Here is a 27,049-nt window from a genome sequence, read left to right on the forward strand (position 1 = left end):
CAAAGATGAGTGGTTTTTCTTTCACTTTTTTGTGCATACCCGTGTTTTCATCTTTATACTCGTCTCAATGGTGTTGAGTGACCCGCTCAAGTGCCCCTTTCCAGCAGCTTCACACTGGATTTGTAAAATTGTATTAATTTTGTTATTTTGTGTTTCTTCACTTGAAAAAAATACTTTGTTATTGAGTTTATATTAATTTTGTAACTACAGGGGATGTCAAACTAAATTTAGTCGAACTGTCAAAAATGTCTTTATTAAACAAATGTATGGATGTTATTTCCACGGCGCACTTTGCAAAAACAGGATTTTTGATATTTGCATCAAACTCCAACACTCAATTGTAACATGTGATATATCATTTCAATAAAAAAAAAGCTTAAATGAAAAATATAAAAATCCAAGATGGTGGCCATAAGGAAAAATAAAGTTAACAATGATTGCTGAAAATCAAAATGTCAGATTTTAAATATGACATCGCTACGTTGTAGAAGAATTGCAGTGACTGTCAGTTGGACACTCAATCATTGTTAATCTGTCCTACTTTGGCATTTTAAATTATAGTGCCAAATATACTGAGGGACAAAATAAAAACGTTTCAAAAATCATCGAAATTTTATAAATTTTAAAACGGTATAATCTTGAATTCTAAATTGCACAGCTTTGCCCTGATTTAACTGAACTCACATATTTTACGGTTACCGAGATCCTCATGATTGAGCTCCAGAAATAGACATACTGTATACATTTTGATGAAATACCCTGTACTGAGCAACCAAGGAAATTTACTCTGTATATCTCAGAACTTCTGAGATTTCTAAACTGTGAAACCATTTATGTTGTATTTTTCCGCTGAATTTGTAAAGGCATTCTTTTTGACGAATAAAAAATAACGAAATCTTAGACAACAATCCATAAAATTCACATTTTGACCGACTTTCTCATTATAAGACACAGTACTAAATTTCTGAATGCCTTCTGTTAAGTAAATCTTGGATTTCTTGTAAGCTTTTTCCTGTCGTTTCCGGCAAGAACTTGAAAACAAAAACGAAAGCTATAACACAACATACTCCAAACACTCCAAAACTTCCGGATTTTCCTATGATATCGGCCACTGTTGCGAAATATTTAGTCAAAACAAAGGCTAAAAACCAGCTGGTCGCTGAGGTAAATGTGGATGCCACACATTTGATGTTAGATGGGAACATTTCTCCCATTACTGCCCATGGAATTGGTCCAAAACCTAAGCAGTAGGCGACGATGAAGATGATGAGGCACGCAATTGGTAACCAGGATAGTGAAGATATGTCCTTGTGAACGTCATCTTTCAAATGGAAGAAGTAGCCAAGAACTCCTTGAGAAACTGCCATGCCGATGGCTGAGATCATAAGCAGGATTCGTTTTCCATATTTGTCTATTAAAACAGAAGTCACTGCTGAAAATAAAGCTTGTACCAAGCCGATGATAATGGTGCAGATTTCAGGAGCTAGAGTTACACCAGAATCCTGAAAAAAAAATTTTTCTTCATTTTTTTCGTTGTATAGTCAACAGGTTAGTGTGGTTGATGTTAAAATTTTGATTTTAAGACAGGGATGAGTATGACAACCAGAAATCTATCACACCTAAAAGTTTACTTTAAAAATTTTACCAAAAACAATTGACTAATAATAATAATGTAAAAAAAAAATATATTTTTGTATTTATACGTTAATGATATTTTTCTGATTTTTTAACGATCAAAAACAATCTGTAATTAAAAAAACGTACTTTTCTCTATTTTATAATAATCAACAGATATATATTTCAGTTTTTATTACTATTTAAAATACAGATTTTTTAATGTTTATGGATTTGAATTAGTGAAGAAATGACATGTAAAATTTTTATTTTTGATACATATACATTCATATGTATACAGCGCTTGTAAAATATGTTGCAGTACTTTCATAACTTTCACAGATCCGATATTTTTAAAATATGCTTAAACACGTATAATTTTATTTAAAGAAAGCATTTAATGCATTATTTTTGATTTTCAAAATTTTCACCCATATCCAGCTACTATCACTAATTTTTTATTTTCAAATGGAAAGATACCCAGTGTAATATATCAAATGAAAGAAAATTCAATAAGGGATACAACGGTATACTCAGAACTAAAATTGGATCTACAGTTTCGTTAAAAAAAAAATAGAACAAAGTCCATATTCTAAAAATATTAAAACTTTAAATTTTTACTTCCGAGATAGACAATTCATTTTTATTTCATTTCCAGCGAGATTGGAAAAATAACAATAAGATGTAGAAATTCCAAATCGTCTTCAATGTAAACAATTTTTTTAGATACAAAATATTTTATTTTTCATAAAATTCATTAGTAGTTGGATTCAGTTTTTGGACATCCACTACTATTAGAATATCCAAAAAAAAATAGATCGTTTATCTGAGAAATAAAGATTTGAAATTTTTTTGGGATAATGCAATCGCAAAAGAACTTATGAAGAAGTATCTTATATTTAATGACAAATATCCAGACCAACCTATTGGTAGAAGCGTAGTTTGTCGGATTACTACTGTCAAAAGTAGTGGCGATAAAGCACTAAATATTTTTTTATCAGTTAATTAGAACACCATACAGTTTGCCAACAAACTTGTCGATGAATTTGATATACAGGGTGAGTTTTTTTAAGTGTGTCACGTAAATATCTCTGAAGTTATGAGTTTTAGAAAAAAAAGTTTGAAATAAAAAAGGGATTATATGAAAGGGGAAAACTTTTGGCATCATCACTGTTTCGATTTAAGGTCATCTTCAGGCTCTAATCAAAGTCAACTTTGTTTTTTCAAATGGAAACCCCACATTTTTTTGACAGATTCTGATTTGTTGTTCAAAACAAACATGTTTTTACTTGAAACATTTTTTTATTCATTTGATAGTTTTGGCGCAAATTGACATTTTTAAACAATTTTGTTCTAACGAAAATGCTTGTATCGATACATTCAAGAGAAGAAATTTTAAAAAAACATAATTTTTAAACAATTCAATCAAATTAGTGTTCAAAATTATGTCCTTCTACTTCAATGCATTTAGCGATCCTCATGTTGAATGAATGTTAGATATTCCAATATGTTTCTGGTCGAATAAAGAAAGAATAAAAAAACGTAATAAATAGATGTTTTATCAATTTGTAAACAAGTAGAACCCACAGTCCTACTCGCTTACAGTTTTAATTCAGTTTTAGAATAATAAATATTGTAAAATGTCAGTGCGATTTTCAAAAGACGAAAAAATTGAAATTATTTTTGCTTATGGCGAATCAGCTAGAAGTCCTACTGCAACGGTGCAACGTTATGCCGAGCGTTTCTCACAAAACGTACTTCCGTCACGGACATTTGTCAATAAAATTGTTAGTTTATTTCGAGCAACAGGAAGTGTCGAAACACAAAAAAGAGCACGCTCAAAGACATGAAGACAATCAAATTGATATTTTAGCTGCCATTGCACTTGATCCTCATGTAAGTACTCGCCAGCTGGCCGAAGAGTCTGGTATTTCACAAAGTAATGTTTGTAAAATTTTAAAAAATCATAAGTTTCATCCTTACCACTTCTCTCTTCATCAAGAACTACATGGTGACGATTTTCAAAACCGAGTTACCTTTTGTACTTGGGCTCAAAGAAAAATCAGACAAAATGATGATTTTTTCTCGAATGTGTTGTTTTCGGACGAGTCTGGATTCACAAACCATGGGCAAGTTAACAGACACAACATGCATTACTGGGCTGTTGAAAATCCCTATTGGTTGCGAGAGGTGGAAAACCAGCGTCCATGGACTGTAAATGTTTGGTGTGGCATTGTAGGAGAACATTTAATTGGCCCTTTTTTTATCGATGGAAATCTTAATGCTGCAAAGTATCTCGATTTTTTAGCACATGACTTGCCAATACTTCTGGAAGAAGTAAATCTAAATCGACGAATGACCATATGGTATCAACATGATGGGTGCCCAGCTCATTATGCAACAGTTGTTCGGGAAAAATTGGATGAAATGTTTCCCCAAAAGTGGATTGGTCGTGGTGGTTATGTTAACTGGCCAGCACGTTCACCAGACTTAACATCTCCAGATTTCTTTCTTTGGGGATACTTAAAAGAAATTGTCTACGGTGAAATACCAACAACTGCTGAAAACATGAAAGAAAGAATAAGAGTAGCTTGCCGTAACGTTCCACCAGAAACATATTAGAATATCCAACAGTCATTCAAAATGAGGATCGCTAAATGCATTGAAGTAGAAGGACATCATTTTGAACACTTATTTGATTGAATTGTTTAAAAATTATGTTTTTTTTTAAATTTCTTCACTCGAATGTATCGATACAAGCATTTTCGTTAGAACAAAATTGTTTAAAAATGTCAATTTGTGCCAAAACTATCAAATGAATAAAAAAATATTTCAAGTAAAGACATATTTGTTTTGAACAACAAATCAGAATCTGTCAAAAAAATGAGGGGTTTCTATTTGAAAAAACAAAGTTGACCTTGATTAGAGCCTGAAGATGACCTTGAATCGAAACAGTGATGATACCAAAAGTTTTCCCCTTTCATATAATCCCTTTTTTCTTTCAAACTTTTTTGTCTAAAACTCATAACTTCAGAGATATTTACGTGACACACTTAAAAAACTCACCCTGTATCTGCAAAAACATCATGTAATCTTTTAAAACAAGAAAAATTTCATTTATATAAAGTTTCCTTTATTCAAGAGTTGTTGTCTGAAAATTTGGATCGCAGGATGAAATTTTGTGAATTGATGTAAGAAAAAGACATTAGGGATAATAGATTCTTTTCTAGAATTTTATTTTCGGATAAAGCGATGTTTTACTTAAATGGATCTATTCATCGACATAATTATCGTTACTGGTCTACAGACTATCTTCATTGGATGCAGACTCCGCATACATATCTGCAAAAACTCAATCTATAGAGAGATATAATCAGCCACCACTTCATCGGTCTATTTTTTATAAAAGGGAATATAAATACCGTATCATATTTACACTTTTTGCAAAACGAAATATTTCCATGAAACGTCGCAATTTTTCCTGAAGGAAATGGAGAACAAGTATCCAATAATATTTATTTCCAGCAGGATGGTTCACCATCATATTACGCTATGGCTGTGAGAGAGTATCTGGATGAAATTTTCCTAGGAGATAGATCTGTAAAAGAGGCGCAATAGAATGGCCGCCACGATCTCCAGATCGTATGTCCTTTGATTTTTTGTGGAGTCACTTGAAGGGTTTCGTTTGCAAAAATAAACCACAAAATTTAGATGATTTACGTCTTAGATTTCAAAGACAATTAGAATTAATAACAGAAGCAACACTGGATAATAGCATAAAAGAGTTCAAAGAACGACTGGATCATTGCGAAATTGTTACTAAAACCCATTTTGAGCATTTATTAGAGGAATTTCAATTTTCTTAATGTATTAATTTCTAAATGATTTGCTTTATTTTCTATTTAATAATTTTATTTTTTTAAGAAACTGTAGACCCAAATTTACTTCTGAGTATATCGTTGTATTCTTTATTGAATTACCCTTTACTTGATACACTACGCTGGGTACCTTTCCATTTAAAAATAAAAAGTTAGTAAGAATAGCTGTATATGGATAAAAAATTTGAATATCAAAAATGATGCATTATTAGCCTTTTTTAAAATAAAATTAAATGAGTTTAAGATTTTTTTTTTATATAAATTTTATGAAAGTTATAAACGTGTTGCAATAATTTTTACAAGCGCCTTATATTTAAGGAACTCTTGCAAGTCCCTAAATATGATATATGTACCTATATTCCGAAATAAGAATTTAATAACGTCCTTACACGTTTATGAAATATTAAAAAAAATTAGTTTCAATTTATCTTTTCTTACAATTCATTTTTTTTTAAATATTTTGTTTGGATGGTGTTTAAAAAATTATAACCGTCAGTTGTAAATTATTTTGGCTCATCCTATATTATTTCAAAGAATTTTAAAATGTACATAATCGATATCTCGTATTATACTAACATCGCCTTATTTCAAAGATCTATGATATATTCCCAAATAAATCACAACTCTGTATGCACCAAAATTTTGAAATACTTATGACCTTCACCTTTTAGATTGCCGTTTTAAGTTGGTTGTTCAGGTGACATTAATGCACTTGAAAAGCTTGGTGTACATTAAGTAACTTGCATATTAACGTGGTTACTATTAACTAACCCGGATAGCAATGAGCGATTAATATCCTTGTTCATTAAATAACTGTTACTCGGAGATATTAGTACATACATACTAGGGTTTATGTTTGAGCCACCTTTTAATAATTTGTTATCTTACCTGGAAAATATTTTGGGCAAAAAAGAGGACTACGTTGACACCGGACATTTGTTGGAACACCAACAGACCATTAGTCAAAACATACGCCTTCGTTAACCCCTTGGACTTAAATATATCTAAAAAACGGCTCTTGTTAGCCAGCGCCTCATCTACAGCTTTCTTCATATTGCTAAGTTCCGCCTGAACATCATCAGGCGACACACTATCTCTCAACTTCATTAAAGCCTCTTCTGCAGCCTCATGTTCTCCTATTTGCAGTAAGAAGTAGGGGCTCTCTGGTATGAACAGGTAAAATGTTAACAAGAAAGTGGCAGGAACTATCAGGCAGGAGGCATTGAACATAGTAACCGACATATAGGGTCCAGTTACAAAGGAAAACAGCAAACCAACAACTGTGAATAATTGTAGATAAGTTCCTAAAGTTCCTCTGATTTCGTCTTCAGCAATTTCTCCTATGTATATTGGCAAGATGGTAAAGTCCAGTCCTACCGACAAGCCACAGAGGAATCTGGAGAGTAGTAGGTAGCTAACATTCTTGGCAACAATATTCAAGAGCAGTGCTACAATGAAAGGCATATTTCCTATAAGCAAAGTTTTTTTTCTGCCTATTTTATCGGATAGGGCTCCAGCCACAAAGGGCCCCAAAACTGCCCCTAGAGGTAAGAGAGATCCAATCCATCCAGCGTCGCTGTAAGTTATTACTTCGTTTAAAGGGCTTAATTCCAAATTTTGTAGTTTGGGGATCACTGGGGAGGACCACCCTAACATGATACCACAGGAAAATGATGCCAAATTACCTAAAATGATTTGTTACACTAATAAGAAAAAAATGTAATGTTTCTACCTATGCAAGCAGCAATATAAAGAAAAGTGCGACTGCGTCTCTTCAGTTCAATTTGTTTGATGCTGATTTGAACTTGCCCATCGGCATGTGCCAGAGCTTCATCTTCTGATTTGGCGACCTCTTGGTACTTGAAATCTGGGTTCTTTGGCGTTTGAGTTACGGACATTTCTGCTTTAATATTGTTTCAGGCGATGATTCCTCGGGCGAGACACTTACACAAGTAAAACCCTCTTGAGGCTACATGCATGTTATCTTGTGCTCTTTAGATAGTATAATTTGAAGTAAGTATATTTTAATTTTATGCTATACAAGGTGTCTCGAACGCCACAGGGCACTATGTCTTCTGAACGGTTACAGTTACTTTGAAAAGTGTTAGAATGTTGATTAACTTAAAAAAAATTTGAAGTTTTTGGAACCGTTTACAGGGTTGATAAATTCTTTTTAATTTTTTGAATCTAATCAAAAAACGTTTAACACAAAAAATTAAATCTGGTAAAGGTAGTGAAGTAATTCAATTAAATTGAAGTGATGAACTTTGTTCATTCTTTATCAACGCTTTATGTAAGAGGCGAGTTATGTCAGTTATTATTCACTACTTGCCACTCAAATTGAGTGTTTTAAGTATAATTATTTTTTAATTTACAGACTAACAATGCTTATCGGTTTTTTCCACAAGTGGAAGAGTATGAAATAAACTGTGTTAAGTAAAGTCTGTGTAATTGTTTAACTGTTACGTCAGTACTTCTGAATCTTTCCTCAAGTTAATCATACGAGACAAAAAATTTGCATCAAGGACGGATTATCTGTCAAAGTAACTTCGAAACATGACATGACAAATGCATAAAATTTGCAATTTTTGGTAATAATATCACTAGTGTTGAATATTTTTTTGATAATTTAATTCACCATCTCTTTCACACTAAAAATAAGATATTTCTTTTAATAATAAAACATCTGATTGTATGTTTTTAGTTTCATTTTATTTCTTACCTTTAGGAAAACTTGGATTGAAAATGTTTTATTTCTTAGAAAAATTCTCGAAAATTTATTCCAGCTAAACAGACTCGCACAGCATATTTTTTAGACTGTAATGCCTCGTTCTTATTTAACGTCAATTAGTGTTTTTATCTGAATTGTTATCAGCATATCTTTCAAATGTTCAAAAAAGTAAAAATTGTGGCATAGTTCAATTCTCAGATAAAATTTAATATTAGTGTTAGAAACTGGAACAGTTGCAATTACATATTACATGATGAGCATTCTTGGATTTGCTTCTTTTGCTCTAAAGAAAATTTGTGGTTTCTGAATATTTTAACTTTTGTGTACGCGTGGGTAAATAACCAAATAGTATTACTAAAAGGTTGAGCAATGTCCTGTTTTGGTGTTTCAGGACGTTTATGCGAAGTAACCTATCTAAAAACTACTATACTAGAATACGTTTTATACACGACTTGTCTTCCTTAACTATTGAAATCAAATCGATTATCAATTGTAATCACAGTAATAGACAACAAAATCAAAATAACTAGCATGTGGTTCATGAACTTCTCTGAATATAACTCTTGTTGGGACCGTTACTGAGCGTGGATCTCGCGCTCTCTCGTTCGCGGTACACTCGCCACTCGGACGGTCTCTCTCTCTACCACCGTCTAGACCTTCCCGTGTTCTCCGGCGAAGTCTGGAACGTACCTTTCTAGAAGGACTGCGGAGAGACATAAAAGGTCGTCGTGACGCGGCATAGGGGGAGTTTTACCTAGTATCGTGCATCGAGACAAAGCATAGTAAAAGACAGTTCTAGTGCAGTGTAGTGTTGTTTAGTAATTAGTGTATAGACCTAGTATAATTTGTGTGTTTAATAAATATCCTCTATATATATACACATATATATATCCATACGGCTCCCAGTACCCAACAACTCTTTCATTGACAATCCTAGGAAACGTACTTTCTATCCTAAGGTGTTGGCTATTTTAGAGAACTTTATTATTTTATGTATTCTAATGGACTCTTTTGACCTAATTGCCAAAAGTCAACTTAGCGCTAATATGGTGTTAAAAATATAAGACTTTAAATTTTAAAAGACGTACTGTATTTCCAAGACAAATTGAAAAAATGTTAATTTTAAAAATAATTAATGTTCAGAATATTTTTAAAAATATATCGTGGTAATCATAAAAAAGCTGAATTAAAAAATGCGCACATCCAAGATGAGGTCTGTAAGAAAAAACAAAGTTGATGTTGATAGTCGAAACGTTGTAGAAGCGGAAATGTTGCAGTGATGAAGTATTAAGCATTTTGAATAACTTCTCTAAATAAGCTTAAAAAAAAATAAAAACGTTTTTCCAAAATGTCAGTTTTTCGAAATTTTTCTATTCGAAATAAAAATACTCAAAAATGTAATAAGATACAGAGTCTCCCATTAAAAAAATACCACTAAGAAATTTCTGAAATTCAAGTTTTCTGAAAATAATCGGTTTAAATTATCCGCTAGGAAAAATTTTGTTGGTGGAGTAGCAAAATATACATGACCTAGTCCCAAAAGCGCACCTTTTCAAAGCTTATTGTTAAAATATTAATCTGATTTACAAATAAGTGATACTAAAACTTCCTTAGAAACAAGAACACATCTTTAATTATCAATAAATTAACAACAAAGTAACTCTCCATTATACTGTTTCATCTTATTTATTCAGGTCAACTTGAATCTCTGATAAAGTTTTTCCCTTGGTCTCCAATACCACAAAGTGAACAAATACTCCTGCCAATAGTGAAGCAGTTGCAAACCCTAAGAAACATGTCCCTTGTCCTAAAGTGTGGGCCAATTGAGAGAACCATTTTGTTATAATAAAACTCGTAATCCAGCACACTGCGGTAGCTAAAGCACTTGCCGAAGATTTGATACTGTTGGGAAACAATTCACCCATTATTACCCATGGTACGGGTCCAAAACCTACGTTGTAGGTTATTATGTAGAGTACCAATGATAAGATAGGCAGGAAATTGAGATTGTTCACGGAATCTTCGTCATGGTCTTTTAGTACTCCGTAGATTCCTAAAATACTCTCACTCAAAGCCATTCCGATGGCTGAAAAAATTAATAAGATTTTGCGTCCTAGTACGTTGGATACAACAGGAGTAATAAAGCTGGTCCCAAACTGTACAGAACCGATAATCATCGAACAGTATGCGGGTTTCAAGGATGTCCCAGCTTGTTCGAAAATAACTTGAGCAAAGAAGAGGACAGCATTAATACCAGACATCTGCTGGAAAAACACTAAACCGCTGCCGATAATGAAGGCTTTTCTAGAGCCTTTATTTCTAAAGATATCCAACATGCTACCACGTTCTTCTTTTTCAATTTCAGATCGAATCAACTCCAGCTCCTTTTCCACTTCATCTTCAGACGCATCTCTAATTTTGAGCAATGCTTGCTTGGCCAAATCGTGCTTATTTTTTTGTACGTAGTAATGAGGTGTTTCAGCTCCGATTAGTAAGAACAAGATAAAGAATGCTCCTGTGAGAGCAGCCAGAAGAAGATTGAAGGCTAGAATGTTGCTGACGAAGGTACCGACCACATATGTGAATATAAGCCCAGTGCAAATGAAGATATTCATGGCTGCCCCTAGAATTCCTCGATGATCATTTAGAGACATCTCACCTATATACATGGGTAAGACGCTAAAGGTTCCACCAACACCAAGTCCCGTTATTAATCTCGCTATTAAAAACTCTGATACCTAAAACATTGAGAAAACTTATATTATTATTAAATAGTAATATACTAATTACTTTGTTAGCAAAAGCACTGGCAAGAGAACTGAGACCGAAAGGTATCGTCAGGGACAGTAAGGTATATTTCCTTCCGATTCTATCTGCTAAGTATCCAAATACAAAAGGTCCCAGTGCCGCACCAATCGACAGCACTCCGCCTATCCAAGAAGATTCATCATCTGTAAGAGAACCGTCAAAGACTCCCGCATCCGTTGCGTTAAGGTACCCGATTTCTGGAGAAGTCCATGTCAAACTGGTCCCGGCGATGAAGCTAATTAACATTCCTAAAACATGTTTTCTGCAATTAGCACACCGAATGCCAACATAAAGTAGGTGCAAACTGTAAGTTTTTTTACTGTTTCATTTATGAATTTTAACTGCTTATACAAGACATTACGATTTTTTTGACAGTTTTGAATATTATGTTACTTCCGGTTTGACCAGTGGTGACCGTAAATTTCAATTTTGATATAAGGCACCCTGTTCTTTATGTCATTCTTGGATTCTATTAAATTATACAGGGCGTCTCAGTAACTTTATTACAAGGCGATATCTCCGTTATAGTGTGAACTACTCGAAAATGTTTTGGGGATAAATTGTTTGGTTTGATGAAACGCATTATGTGGTGGGACTTTACTGTTTTTACTACTTCCGGTTTTACCGGAAGTCAATGTCAACTTGCTTATTTCAAACGGGACACCATGCATATTTCTGCATTTTTAGATTCCACACATTAAAGTGATTAAATAATTATTAAGTCTCCTTATTCCTAGACCTTATGTTTAAATGTCATATGCGATTTTTAGCTGCATAGAGCTCAGAAGCACACCTGTAATATCGGTTACACATTCCTAATACTAATAACATGTCTACGGAAGGATTAACCATTCTTAATCAAATTTTCAAGTTTTAATATTGAGCAATAATAATTCTAAATATCTTTGTTAGCTTTGCAAGCAGTATAGCTAGTTTTAGGCAAAATAGCATAGTCAGTAGTAATAGTCACTTGAATTAGGAGAGTGTAAACGAAATTACAGATGTGCTTCTGAGCTCTATGCAGCCAAATACCCAGAAAGGTCACTAAAATCGCATATAACGTTTAAACGTATGAAGGAGCATCTTCGGCGATACAATTCTTTCGAACCACAGAAACAGAAAAGAACACGTTCTACAACAAATGAGAATAATACCATCAATATTTTGGCGACGGTTGCAGTAAATCCTCACGTATCTTCTAGACGATTAAGTAAGGAAAGTGATATAAGTTGAGTTTCAATATCAAAAATCTTAAGTGAAAATAAAATACATCCGTATCATATTATTTTAAATCAAGAACTGAGTGAAAACGATTTTATAAAGAGGGCGAATTTTTGTTATTAGATTCAAGGAAAATTAGCTCAAAATGATGCATTTCTATTAAAAAGCCTATTTTCAGACAAAGCTACATTTAACAACATTGGAGCCGTGAATCGTCACAATATGCATTACTGGTGTGCAGAAAATCCTAGATGGATGTAGACTGTACGATTCCAACATCATTGATCGTTAAATGTGTGGTGTAGTATAATTGGTGATATTTAGTTGGACCATACTTTTTTAAAGCAACATTTAATAGCAATATCTACACACATTTCTTAATTAACACTCTTTCAACACTATTGGAAAATATTCCTCTGACAGTACGTCAGGTTATGTGGGTGCAACAAGATGGTACATCACCACATTACGCTCGTTTTTCTCGTAATGCGTTAGATATTTTATATCCCAACAGATGGATAGGAAAGGCAAGTTTGACTCCCTGGCCACCACGTTGACCAGACATTACTCCCCTAGATTTTTTTTATGGGGATTTATTAGAGGAACAGTTTATTCGAGGAAACCTACAACACAAGACGACATGAAACAAAGAATCCGACAAGCTTGTGATGCTATTATACCTCCAATACTCGCAAATGTGTGAAGCTGTTTCCATAATAGATTAAACAAATGTTTAGAAGTTAATGAAAATAATTTTGAATATCTACTGCAATAAACATTCCATTACTAAATCTAAATTGTTTAAATTTGGCATTGATTTACACTGCTTAAATTACTGGCGTGCGTCTGAGCTCTATGCAGTCAAAAATCGCATATGGCATGTAAACGTAAGGTCTAAGAATAGGGAAACTTAATAGTTATTTAATCACTCTAATGTATGGAATTTAAAAAAGCAAAAATATGCCTGGTGTTCTATTTGAATTAAGGAAGTTCACATTGCCTTCCGGCATAACCGGAAGTAGTAAAAACGGTAAAGTCTTATCACATAATACGTTTCATCAAACCAAACAATTTGTCCCCAAAACATTTTCGAGTATCTCTAACCATAACGGAGATATCGCCTTGTAACAGAGTTACTGAGACACCCTGCATACAGGGTATTCCTAAATATCATGTACATACCGCAATTCTTTAGCTTATTTCATCACTAAAAGTTCATATAAACGCAGGTCCGCAAACGCTTCGTTACTTATTTACAGGGTGTTTGAATTTCAAAAGCTTTCAATTTTTTTTTATAACTCCCGCAGTTTTTAAAATATTTAATTAAAATTTGAAATATAGTTTACACTACAGGACTTACATCATTGGGCGTATCAAATGGTTTTGATAATCTACAGGGTGATATTTTTTCAAGTGTTATGCTTCCTTTTATCCCCCTAAATTTTTTCGCGGTGTAGAACTGATAGATTCTAAAATACAAAATGACTTTTTCATTTTGTTTAAAAACTTTTTGGTCTCTTGCAATTTTTTCCTACCTCGGTGTCGGTTATCGAGAAAACAAATAAAAAAACGATTTTCTACCATTCGTCAGATGAAATTAAATTTTTTAAAATGTCTGTAAAAAAGTTGTAGTAACCGGCTTTATTTGGTCAATCTTTTGTTTTTTTGAATCCTGACAGTTCGCATTTGAAATTGTAACTTGTGTCTGCATATTTTATATTTAAGTAATGATCCCTTAGGTTTCCCACCTTAAATAGTCTAGATTTTTTCCTATGGGGGCAACTAAAATCTTTAGTGCACACAAGACTAATGAATACCGTTAATGAGTTATGAAATTGAATATTAGATGCATTTGAAAGCGTAAGAAATACTCTTGAAAAAGTAGGGATATCAATAAAAAAATAGGGCAGACGCATATAAAGGTAAGGATTGAAGGAGGTCACTTTCAACAATTGCTGTAACATATGTAGTTTCCTCGTCAATCTTATTATTATTATTATTTAAGGTTATTCACATTTTAATTTTATATAGCGAATTGAAGAAAATCGTTTTTTATTTGTTTTCTCGATAACCGACACAGATACGAAAAAACTGCAAGAGACCAAAAAGTTTCTAAATAGAATAAAAATCATTTCAGATTCTACACGTGGCGCACCGCGAAAAAGTTTAGGGGGGAAAAGGGGGCATGACCCCTGAAAATATTACACCATTTAGATTATCAAAACCATTTGATATTTCCAATTATTTAAATCCTATAGCGTAAACTATATTCGAAATTTTAGCAAAATGCTTCAAAAACTGTAGGAGCTATAAAAAAAGAACTGATAATTTTCTCAAATTTGGGCACCCTGTAGATAGGTAATGAAGTGTTTGCGGATCTATGTTAATATAACAGTCATAAAATAAGCTAAAAAATTATTTTCTTCCGTACGTACACAATATTTAGGAACACCTTGTATATTCTATAATATTCTTTCATTTTATCTGCAATGGGATCATTCTGGAACATATTTAATAAAATAGTATTCTTTTATTTATTTTAAGAATTATGCAATTTTGGTGTCAAAATGTGTGCCGGGTGTTTATTTTTCGAGCTTGAACATGGGTCTTTTGGTTATTTGGAAAGATAAGAGGTTGGTTAAATTAGGGCAAAGTAGGGCAATTTAATACTCATTTAGAAGATAATTTCGTAAGTATCCAGGGTAAACTAAATGTTTCGGATTTCGTTTTTATTAAATATTCTAAGAACTATTTGTTGTAAAAAGATGAAAGTAGGACATAGCTTAGACATTTTTTTTATAGGAAATTTAAATACTCGTACAATTGGTCCCAAATATGCAAGATGGAAATGTTACAGAAAAATTTTTTTTTTCACATGGGTCCTATATTGGAAATGCATTATTAAAATAATAAATGGAACTCTAGATAATTTTTACTTCCATAGACTCAGTTTCTAAGTAACTTTCAAGTATTTATGCAAGTTTGACTTGAAATAGAGTGCGAATTAAGGAAACTTGCAAATTGACTACTACAAAATGATTATTTTTATGATTAAAATTTTTGTGTTTCTCTATATGGTAGATTTCAGAAAATATTATAATACTTATAATAAGTGTCTTAATAATTTCCAAAACTCCTCTTTCTACAATGAATAGTTCATATAATAGAAATGAATAGTTGAAAAGGAAATTTGAAACGTTTGGTTTTTCGCGGATATTTCTAAAAGTATTTGAAGTTTTTCCAATCTTACACAAAGTGGATTCTAAACACATATTAAGTGGTGCAACTCTTTCCTAGTTTGACTAGCTTCGTATCTTTTGGAACAACTGAGATACATTTGAGATACTGTGATAAATTTTCTCTAACATGCAAGATGCAAATTTTATGATAAAAATATTATAACGTCTCAAGTGCGCACAAAACTCCCACAAAGTCACTGTGTTTTTATGAAGCCTTTTGTATAAATAAAACTTAACTTTTAAAGAGATCAGACGAAACCATACAATATTTGTATTTAACATTTTTTTAACATTTCAATTTAAAAAGATTTTAGGATCTCACTGTATAACAATGCTCCGTCGAAATAAATTTGGCCAGCATTTAATTATTTTTCAAACATGTGATAATTGAAACCATTCAATAAGGAGATAATATTTCGACAATAAATTGATTTCAAGATACATATATAAATAATATTGTATTTTATGTTTGTATACCTTAGCGTTAAAGATTAAAATCTTTAATAAATGTTTGCAATACTTTACGTAGATAACCAGATGATGATTCTAGCTTAAATATGTATGTACCTACTTATAACATAGATAATTCGAAATTATCGTAGAAGTGACTTTAAAAAGAAGATGATATTTTAATATTTTAATCACATTCTTTTTTCACAATTTTTGTGATTTTTTAATTTTCAAAATTGAAATATTCGTTTCTTCTTTTTCGGATACCTATCTCTGGAATATAGGAATAATGTATGTTTCATGGCTGATTTAACTATCAAAATTGCTTATTTGATAGTTTTGAGAAGGCGGATGGAGAACTACGATATAAATAATCAATTTAAACCCAGTTTAGCGGTATTATGCATTCATAGTTACTGAAATCGTTCAGTGCTTCAGAAACTATCTACCATATAGATTTAATAAAATTGTAGGCTCTAACTTTTTATATCTTCGTTGGCCGAAATTCTGGATATTAAAACTATTTTTTAAATGGCAACATCGTTTTTACTACATATTTGGATGCTGCAGGCAATTATAAAGATCGTATTCTAAGTATTGATATAAAACGTACTCCCTACAGTACGTTTTATATCGATATTAAAGTGTTTTTGAAATAATAATAAAAAATACATAAACATAAATACCTATTTACAATATTAATATATTTCTTCATTTTTGATCATATAGTAGGTACAATAAAAAAGGTATCTGGGATACAGAAGGCAGCGGATGATATATCTCTTCTTTAGTTTCACAAAGTACAAATTTGAAAATTTCAAAAAACTGATTTTGTATACTAATAGTGTGATAGATCTTTCAAAACTGTTCTACAAAAATCATACCACTACTCTTTATTTCAAATAGCTTTCAAAAAATAGCCCCCTATGCTATGAACCATGAATGAAATATATACATATACAGAACATATTCTACATGATATATGAGTAGAATTACTTACTTAAATATAAAAAACGATGTTGCCATTCAATTTTTAAGCCCTAAGTACAGGGTGTTACTTAGGTATGTAGCCAAATTTCAAGGGGTGATTCTAAGACGAAAAGTTCATATAATAAAAATGAGCCCAGTAATGGTTCGTTTTCAAGGTACGAGGGGGTGGGAGGGGGGCTCCCGTATCTTACGAAACCAACCACTTTATCTTCGGTTCCTTACTTTTCTTTGCAATAATTCAATTTTATATAGTACGGGACACTACAATTTTGACATGTGATTCAGTAAACGATTTAAAAATGCCAAGAGAGAATCATTTGTGGGTCGAACATGGTTTATGGAACTAACCCCTAAATCTTTTATTCGTTGCCCTTCGTTTCAATTTAATTGATATTATGAAAACTCTTAAATTTTGAGTTCACTAATCCGAAATCCTATTTAATCTCTCTACCATCCAAGTTGACTTCATTTTCTGGATCCTGAGATATTTTATGACCTTCTAGAAGGCTGGGGATGAAAGTTACGGCCTACAGACGTAAAGTTTAGGTCCAAGTATTTTAGATATACATATATAATATGTTTGTTGCCTGCCTCTATCACCCTCTCAAATGGGTACTTACAATGTATAGCACCATCAGCCCACGTAATCTTGGTCGAGGTATTTTCTTGCATAACACGATTCTTACTTGTGGTACCAAGATGCGACCAAGATTCGACGACACGATCTCACGGTAATTCACCCGTGTCCTTAATTATCCTTAATAGTCTTTAATTTGCCCTTAATTTTTGCCAGCATCTTATTAACTTGAACGTCTTCGGTTGTTGCGTTATGAATTTCCTTTAATACTTTGGATTTCTTTTTGTCAGGAACAACCAGTTAAGTGACAATGGTCTGCTCATCTGGGCTTCTCCCCATTGCCTCTCTAGTAATCCATTTTCCTCTATAAGAGTCCCACTGAGCTCACAACGACTTCTTCAGGTTCGGATTCAGAAGGATGGGTCCAGCAGTTAGGTTTTTGGTTTATTCATCCTGAAGTCCCTATGTGATTCAACCATCACTCTACTTTCTGGCAAGGTATGACACACTGCTTCTTTTAATTATTTTGAACCAAATTAAAAATATATATATATTACATTTTAGTGAACAAATTATTGAGAATTTTTTTTTAAATTCAGAGTAACTATGAAATAATATTATGCAATAGATTCAGGGCTGATAGGGCACTTATAGGTCTATGTATTATGCATTGTGCTATATTCTTTTTAAATCTGTGGCTATAAGTATACTGGTACGTACTGCATGCAGTAATGTAGTTATTTGTGTGCAAAGAGTGCATAAAATATTAAAAAACAAATACTAAAAATATTCCGTTTGGTAATTGACTATTAAAAATTTCATACCTGTCATAATACTATATACTGAGTATTCCAACATCTTGATTGGTCTTATCTTTGGAGTCACAATTAAAACCTGAACTACCCCTTTCTTTTGCCCAAGTACCTCTGAGACAATAACTGATGTGAATATTTAGATCATAAACCACTCTATGGAATCTTATCAGACACTGTGAAATCAGCATTGCCCTCAAATTAATCAGCACGTTTAGTACGATGCGAGAGAATCATCGAGAAAAAATAAAGTTTTGAAGAGCATGGCTATCTGTTAGACCAATCATTGCATTGAATCATTATCCTCGATGGTATTACCTTCATTAGCAAACGATTATAGCTTGAACATAACCAGTTCGGAAAGTAATAAAATGCCCATTTAAGTGGATTTGAGGTGTAAAAAACGGAATTGAAGGCAAAATGTGTTTTTTTTTTAAATTTGGAATGGTAACAATTATTTTATCGTATTGCTGGTGATTTGATTATGAGGTATATTACCGTCCTGCTCTGGATATTTTTCATTATTGCGTTGACTACAATTGATGCATGTCATATCCAGAAACGCGAAATAATTTTTTGCAGGGCTGTTATCTTTTGACAGTCTTAAAGATGTTTCAAATTTACAAATACTTTTTGGTTTATTTTTTAATTGTTTAACGTGATTGAACAATTAACGCCATTAACGCACTCATTAATGGCAACGACTCTTTGTTTTGCGAACTTCGATTCGTCCGGTAAAATGGAATTTGTATCTGATATTAATTTACAAACACTTTTCTTTTTTTGAAAAAATTCATGGACAAAATTTTACTCTTAACAACACAGGCTAACAAGATCTATACAACGTTAACATAAAGTAGAAGCAATGTTAGCACAAACGAGCCTCATGAAATCAGATTCCTTTGGCCGGATCTGGATGGCCGAAACATCCTGTTTGGATCTGAGCTACCGGTAAACCCAGGTCGTATTTTGTATATACATACATAGTTAAGAAATATGTACATAGTGACAAAACTTGAATTTGATACATGAGCGTCATTATAAATTTAAAGAAATGTTTAGTATTAGGACGTGTTTGGTGTCCTCGGTATAGCAGAGAGATACGAGGATAATCCCAGAAGTACCCGACCTCACATATAGATGGCGATTTTTTGTTAAAAATTTCCCTATATTACAAAGACCTAATCTTAAAAAGCTTATGTTTAAAGTTTGAAGAGGCTACGTTGATTAGTGTTTTTAATAAGCGCTTTAAGAGATTTTGTGAACATAGAAAAAATTGATCATCGATACTTGATTCAATACTTTTTTTTGAAAAGTCTTAGCCTATCCAACATCAAAGCGGAGTTAGATTCTACTTTGGAGAAATCTAATCTTTCGTTAAGAACTGTAAAATATTGGATGGCAGAGTTTGAACGCAGTTGTACAAGCTACCAAGACGAACTCTGCAATGATCGACCCAATGAGATGACTACTCCAGAAATTGTGGTGAAAATCCACAAAACTGTACTGGAAGATCGTCGGCTAAAATGACGCGAGTTAGCACACATTTTGACCGAACAATTGCATATAAGAAAGCTGTGCGCAAGATGGGTGCCGCGGTTACTCACAATTGAACAAAAACAGCGTCGTAAGGGTGTTTCAAGGGAGTGTTTGGCAAAGTTTCGCAGCAATAAAGGCGATTCATAACCATGGATGAAACATTGGTCCATCATTTCACATCTGAGATGAAAGAGCAGTCAAAACAATGGACTCAAAGAGGAGAATCCCCTTCCAAAGAAGGCGAAAACCGTTCTATCTGCAGGAAAGGTGATGGCGTCAGTTTTTTGAGATTCAAGTGGGATAGTTTTTATTGACTATTTCCCTAAAAGAAAAACAATAAACGGCAAATATTATGCAAATTTATTGCAGCATTTGGGCGAAATAATTAAAAAAAAGGGACCGTATTTGGCGAAATGGAAAGTCACGTTTCACCAAAAAAAAACCACCAAACCACGCTTCCGTCACCGCGATGGTTAAAATCAATTAACTTGGTTTTGAACTTTTTCTTCACCTACCCTTTTCGCTAGATTTAGCCCTCTTAGACTATTTCCTATTTCCAAATTTGAAAAAATGGCTCGGTGGAAGGAGATTAGACAATAATGAAGAGATGAAGTCCGAGATTGATGCCTATTTTGAAATATTCGAAGCTTCCTTCTGTAAAAAGGATATAGAAGCTATAGAACATGGCTGGAAAAAGTGTATAAATCTCAAAGGAGACTATGTATTTTTCGTTTCTTTAAGTGTTGTCGGGTACTTCTGGGACTACCCTCGTACACAGCAGAACTGCTCGTCCTAAAATTTTCAGCGAAATTTAACATTTTATGCCCGGTAGTGGTAACATGTGGAGCGTCAGTTCTCACTTATATATGAAAACGAAGGGCTGAATTCGCAATTCAGTCGAATCTAGTGGATTTATTTTTCCTGTGATTATAGAAAATCAGACGTTTAGAAGAATATTTTACAAGATTATATTTGCCAATATTTAATGAAAAAATACTGCTACAAAAAGATTTAAAATAGTTGGAAGAAAGAGAAATTTATAATATTTATATGAAACTATAATTGGGCAAAAATAATATATTGTTATCAATATGTAAAGTTCCAGTAAAACCAAGAAAATTAAAATAAACAGATGGACCCACTTATATTGGGAGTTGTGGAGCGGTGTCGGGTGGTCAAGGAGAGAGATGGAATCCGGGACAAAGAGCAACCTTGGTCTCGGCAGTTAAACAGGACACTACATTTTAGTTTTTGTGGTTATTTTCGTTCTATAATAAATTTAGTCCGTGATTTAAGTGTTTTCTTCTCCTGGAAATTCGTTTGACAACAATATGCGTATTTATTTCTGGGTTAAGATAGATGATTATTATTTTTTAATCCTTAAAATTTCAGGTGATTCTAGCTTTCGTTGCTTAACTCTATATAATGGTAATTTTTGTTATGCCCTCGTAATACTATTGTACATTTTCCTATGCTTGGAAAGTTGGCTATTTTTTAGCAGGTTAATTTGCTGACTTATCATTCATAGACATTAGCATCAGTGAAACGATTGCATAAAATCTTAATGGATTATTAATACACAACAATCTACTTTTTTTCTTTTATATTATTTGGAAATAAGGCCCCACACACAAGTATAGGAATGGAATTGCACACTATTCTCAGTTAAAATTAACTGTGTAATGAACCTCGATACAGGAAAAATAATGAAAACGTCCTTTGGTTTTGGTACTACTACAATCAGCGTTTTGACGGTCTTAGTTCTCTATTGGAAGTACCCTATAACTGACTTAGGCCTATATTTATATCAAAATTTAGCAACTAGGAGGGTTGTTTTGTGTCGATATTTTAATTATTGTTGAATTTTTCCAAGCTAACCTTTGGTTTGTCTTAATTCCCTTATTATTGAATTAAAGGTTGAGTTTGCTTATACTAACGGTGCCTTTTCGTGGTAAAGATAAATAAATCTGGATGGAAAAATATTAATAACCGATTTAGCTTCTTCTAAGAACATCGCATTACTAATAGCATTTGATGGGTACACTACAACTGATTAAAACATTAGTCTTTCACTAAGGGCTCGGACAGACATTGAAAAGTAATAATAGTACCGACCAAAATTGAAAAGACTTGGAAAATATATTGATACAAACATTGGAAAATTTAGAAAGACATTGTAAAATTTACGGTTTTGGATTATAGCTTTGTATCGAACTAGGGTTATCTTCAAATGTAGAAATAACTAATATTTGTGCATTAAAATATAAAATACTCTGCATATGACTGGAATAAAATTAAATTGTAACGATTTGTGCACAATTAGGTTAATCAAAATTAAAACAAAAATTCGTCGCTTATCTGGAAAATAATAAACAGTAAGCAATGATCCTCAGAAATGTGTGCAACATACCCATAACTCTTTTGTTAATTGTTAACATAAATTCGAATAAAAATATTTATCAACGTCTTGTTTACATTCGACAATTGGCAATACTTATCACACTTCCAAATGGAACTAGAATTGAAAAATCTCAATGTGTTAGTTTTGATTAAATCAAAATGGGGCGAGCTGTGCAGGATTATTCCCGTAACCCGTTTGAGAAGTTTTTGTTGAGGTGTTGTACAGAGAGATCACTCAAATTTCATATTTAGTCAGTTGTGAAGTTTGTTAAAAAAAAGAACGTATGTCCATAAAAGTAAATAAAGCAACATATCTCACTCGGTTCCTTTATCAAAAATTAATTTTAACGTCATTTTGCGGCACATGATCAAGCTACGACCTACTTTTTATCTTTTATAACTCTTGTGTAAAATCCCATAGCTGGCTAGATATAAAATTTAAATGACTTCATAGTAGACTTCATATAACAATATTATTAAAAATCAAAGAAATTGGATCTTCATTTGTTATAACATTTAGTATCGATTTTGTTACTTTTTATTTAATGTAACTCTTTTAATTTGACACTTTCAAGTGTCGTTTTTCTGGTTAGAATCTATTAACCCTAAGTATCCTGCTAACCTAAACTAACCCCATCTATTTCAAATTTCTATTCCATATTCCATTTCCCATACCAAGATATCCTACTATTTGTTCTTTTTACTATGATAGTATGTTGTAGAAATGAGAAATGAAGTATTTTTGAACGTTTGAATGTTTCTGAATGAAGTATTCAAAGTATTTCAAACACAGGAAATTAAATTTCTCCTATTTGAACGTACAGTGGCGGCAAAAAGTATTTGCACACCGCGATTTTCGCGATTTCTAAGTTTATTGTTGTCAATAAAAAAAAAACACTTTAGATATAAAGAGTATATTAAATAATTATATGGTCTCTGTCAACCAAAAGTTTATACAAATTGAATATTAGTGGGAAAAAAAAAGAAATGATTAAAACCGCTTGGAATAAAGTATTTGCACACTGCAACTGGCTTGAATTTTTAAGGCTTACAAAGCTTTAATATTTAGTAAAAAGTCCATTTGTATCAATTATCGCTTGTAAGCGTCTTGGCATAGAATGGACCAGTATTTGTATATAGTTGCAATCAATTCTTTCCCATTCTTCAGCTAATATGTCTTTAATTTGATCGCGTCCTGAAATTGTATGTTTCCTGATTCTTTGATCTAAATGGTGCCATAAGTTTTCAATTATATTAATGTCAGGAGATTGTGGTGGTGTATGCAATTGTCTGCCAACATTATATAATAGCCATTCCTTGGTTTTTTTGGCAGTATGTTTCGGATCATTGTCCTGTTGGAATATACAGGGTGTCCCAGATAAGGATGAACAGCATGGGGATCTCGGAAACGGTAATAGATACAAAATGGTTTAAATTGGGAAAAAGTTAGGCAATTTAAAGCAAATTAATAATCTGTTTTTATATCGACGAAATTCCGAATGGTTACGAAGATATCCGGAAAAAAACGAATTTGGCGGTTTTCGTTTTTTGCAAATAACTCTTATACGGTTATAGTTAGAGGAATAAAAGTTTTACATTATTAAAGCACTTTTTTGAGAACTGTTTAGCAGTGTTGCCAGTTTTCTTGTTACATCCTTACTTTCGGAGAAAAATGAGTAAACTTTTGATTTTCATATGGGCGTGATATCAATTATTTATATTTTCAAAATCGTCATAAAATTCCCTTTTCAGCCATGCATTACATTTAATATTTTTCTCAGAAACTCTATGAGTTATAGCCATTAAAGCATTTTTTGATAAGTAGGCCATGATTTTGACTTATAGTAATGGTGCACATTAAATAAATGAATGCTGTGGAAACGTCAACATTTGATTCGATCCAAGTTTAGCCGCATTGTTGTTATTAAATACATAATTTGAAACAATTATTTTTTTAATTTTAGGGTGATACCAGTAATATATTTATACTTTTAAATAATGTTGACGTTTCCACAGCATTCATTTATTTAATGTGCACCATTACTATAAGTCAAAATCATGGCCTACTTATCAAAAAATGCTTTAATGGCTATAACTCATAGAGTTTCTGAGAAAAATATTAAATGTAATGCATGGCTGAAAAGGGAATTTTATGACGATTTTGAAAATATAAATAATTGATATCACGCCCATATGAAAATCAAAAGTTTACTCATTTTTCTCCGAAAGTAAGGATGTAACAAGAAAACTGGCAACACTGCTAAACAGTTCTCAAAAAAGTGCTTTAATAATGTAAAACTTTTATTCCTCTAACTATAACCGTATAAGAGTTATTTGCAAAAAACGAAAACCGCCAAATTCGTTTTTTTCCGGATATCTTCGTAACCATTCGGAATTTCGTCGATATAAAAACAGATTATTAATTTGCTTTAAATTGCCCAACTTTTTCCCAATTTAAACCATTTTGTATCTATTACCGTTTCCAAGATCCCCATGCTGTTCATCCTTATCTGGGACACCCTGTATATTTATTTTCAATGCCCATTTTGACAGCACTTTGCCTTAAGTTATTTCGGAGTATGTTGATGTAACTTGTCGCATTTAAATTCCCTTCTATTGGAACAAGCATACCCACCCCATGGTAGGAAACACAGCCCCACACCATAATATGTCCACCACCATGTTTCACTGAAACTCGAACATTTTGTTTCTTTAATTCTTCATTGCGTTTTCGCCAGATTGTTTTCCTACCATCTGAACCAAACAAATTGAACTTGCTCTCGTCTGAAAAGATGACATTTTCCCAAAAAGTTATCGGCTTGCTGATATATTCCTTTGCAAAGGCCAGGCGCTTTTTCCGGTTTGCTTCACTGATGTATGGTTTTCTCCGAGGAACTCTACCATAGAGGCCCTCCGAATTCAAAGAATTTTTTATGGTTCTTTCACTAACCTGGACTCCAGTACTAGTTCGGACCATATTTGCTAAGGTTGATGCGCTTATGGTAGGATTTTTGAGAGCTTCATTTTTTATTTTCCTCTGTGTTCTCAAATTAAGCTTCCGTGGACGTCCTTTGCGAATCTTATTTTCGGTTGTACCTCGCTCCTCATATCTTTTGATAATGTATCGGACAGTGGAAAAGTTTAACTGAAGGTAGTTAGCAATTTTCCGATAAGAATTTCCCTGATTTCTAAGTAAAATCACGTTTGCTTTTGTACCAGCACTTAGTTCTCTTGTTTTCACCATGTTTGCGAACTGAATTATTTTTAAAACTACCTATAAGTTATTTGAAACATCGAGAAATATTTTAGTGATATCGATGGAAAAAAAGACATTTTTAATACATCAATAAACAGATAAAGAAATCCGAGTAGTTGCAGGGTGCAAATACTTTATTCCAAGCGGTTTTAATCATTTCTTTTTTTTTCCCACTAATATTCAATTTGTATAAACTTTTGGTTGACAGAGACCATATAATTATTTAATATACTCTTTATATCTAAAGTGTTTTTTTTTTATTGACAACAATAAACTTAGAAATCGCGAAAATCGCGGTGTGCAAATACTTTTTGCCGCCACTGTATATACAGAGCTCAGTTTAATAGATTTGGCACAAAAAGGCTGTAAAGTTTTTTGAGCGGTGCTAAGAGGTGTCGCCATGAACTTTTTTCTCCTTTTGAGGTGCGTTCCTCCTTCAAAATAAAACAACATTATTGTGTCTATTTACTCACTCTTCTTATTACTGATGACGATTACAATGAGTTTTTTGAAGGCAATTCGTAAAGATCGTTTTTGTCATAAACTATAATATTTGACCTACGAAGTTCTTCGATTTTTAATGTTCTTTGAGTATAATGGCCTATTTTTTATATGCTTAAATTGTCTTTGTGTCTTTTCTGTCGTAATATGTCGTTTGATTTGGTATAGCTACTATACAAGGTCCGCCTTTGGAAACTAACATAATCCGTATATGGAAAATTACAAGTTTAATGTATTTTTGAATTTTGTGGAAAAAACCTGACGTAAAAATATTTTCAACCTGATATAACTTCCGGTTAAACTTGAAACTGACCCTACTTAATATTTTTAAATGGAACATGACAGGTTTTTTTGTGAAAATGGATTTTTTATTGAAAGTAACTTGTATAATACAACATAGTACCGATATACAAGGTGACTACTTAGTGTGAGAAAGTCCAAGATCTCAGCACACATATGATTTAGAAGAAAAAAATTCATACAAAAGTTTTTACTATGTAAAAGGCCCGTATTTTTAAATTATTTTCAAATCTACAGGGTCCATCATAAAACTGTGGCAATAATAAATAAGATTTTTTTAATGAAACCCCCCTAATTTTTTGTCATTTTAAGATTTCCCGTTAAATTTTAAGGCCTGTTTACGTAAGATACCCTATCTTTAAAATTTACTATTGCCGAATTATTCAGAAAATTTTGACAGTTGCAAGGTCCCACAGAAATCGGTGCTGTGCTCTAAGTACTGCGAATTTCGAAATCGGCTTTCTGAAGTTCCAAAATATAATAAGCTATGTTTTGACGTATTTGAATTTAAGAAAAAGTCTTCCACAACTACCGAAATATGCCTCCAAAATTGCATGATTTCCAACGTCAATAACTTGCTTATTTCAAATGGAATGTCCCAATTCTCTCAATGGCATCGTGTTCAGTATTCAAAAATCTACAACTTTTGTTAACATTACCCTATCCTTAAATCTAACCATTTATGAGTTCCCAGAAATTATCCCCCTTTGGTTTCTAAATGTTTTGTTAGTCG

General features: G+C 32.6%; 2 protein-coding genes across 2 annotated transcripts; both read right to left on the reverse strand.

Moving 5' to 3' along the window:
* Window positions 1-234: 234 nt before the first annotated feature.
* Window positions 235-8,325, reverse strand: LOC136418367 (facilitated trehalose transporter Tret1-2 homolog). The gene is made up of 4 exons (XM_066404411.1): window positions 8,215-8,325; window positions 7,225-8,143; window positions 6,381-7,177; window positions 235-1,502 (listed from the first exon to the last, which is right to left on the reverse strand). The coding sequence occupies exons 2-4, from the start codon at window positions 7,388-7,390 to the stop codon at window positions 957-959; spliced, it is 1,509 nt and encodes a 502-aa protein (XP_066260508.1). The 5' UTR covers window positions 7,391-8,143; window positions 8,215-8,325; the 3' UTR covers window positions 235-956.
* A 1,512-nt stretch (window positions 8,326-9,837) lies between these two features.
* On the reverse strand, window positions 9,838-18,516 carry LOC136418368 (facilitated trehalose transporter Tret1-2 homolog). The gene is made up of 3 exons (XM_066404412.1): window positions 18,333-18,516; window positions 11,014-11,279; window positions 9,838-10,961 (listed from the first exon to the last, which is right to left on the reverse strand). The coding sequence occupies exons 1-3, from the start codon at window positions 18,364-18,366 to the stop codon at window positions 9,906-9,908; spliced, it is 1,356 nt and encodes a 451-aa protein (XP_066260509.1). The 5' UTR covers window positions 18,367-18,516; the 3' UTR covers window positions 9,838-9,905.
* Between the last annotated feature and the right edge of the window lie 8,533 nt (window positions 18,517-27,049).

Source organism: Euwallacea similis, chromosome 34, assembly GCF_039881205.1.
Source record: "Euwallacea similis isolate ESF13 chromosome 34, ESF131.1, whole genome shotgun sequence".
NCBI lineage: Eukaryota > Metazoa > Arthropoda > Insecta > Coleoptera > Curculionidae > Euwallacea > Euwallacea similis.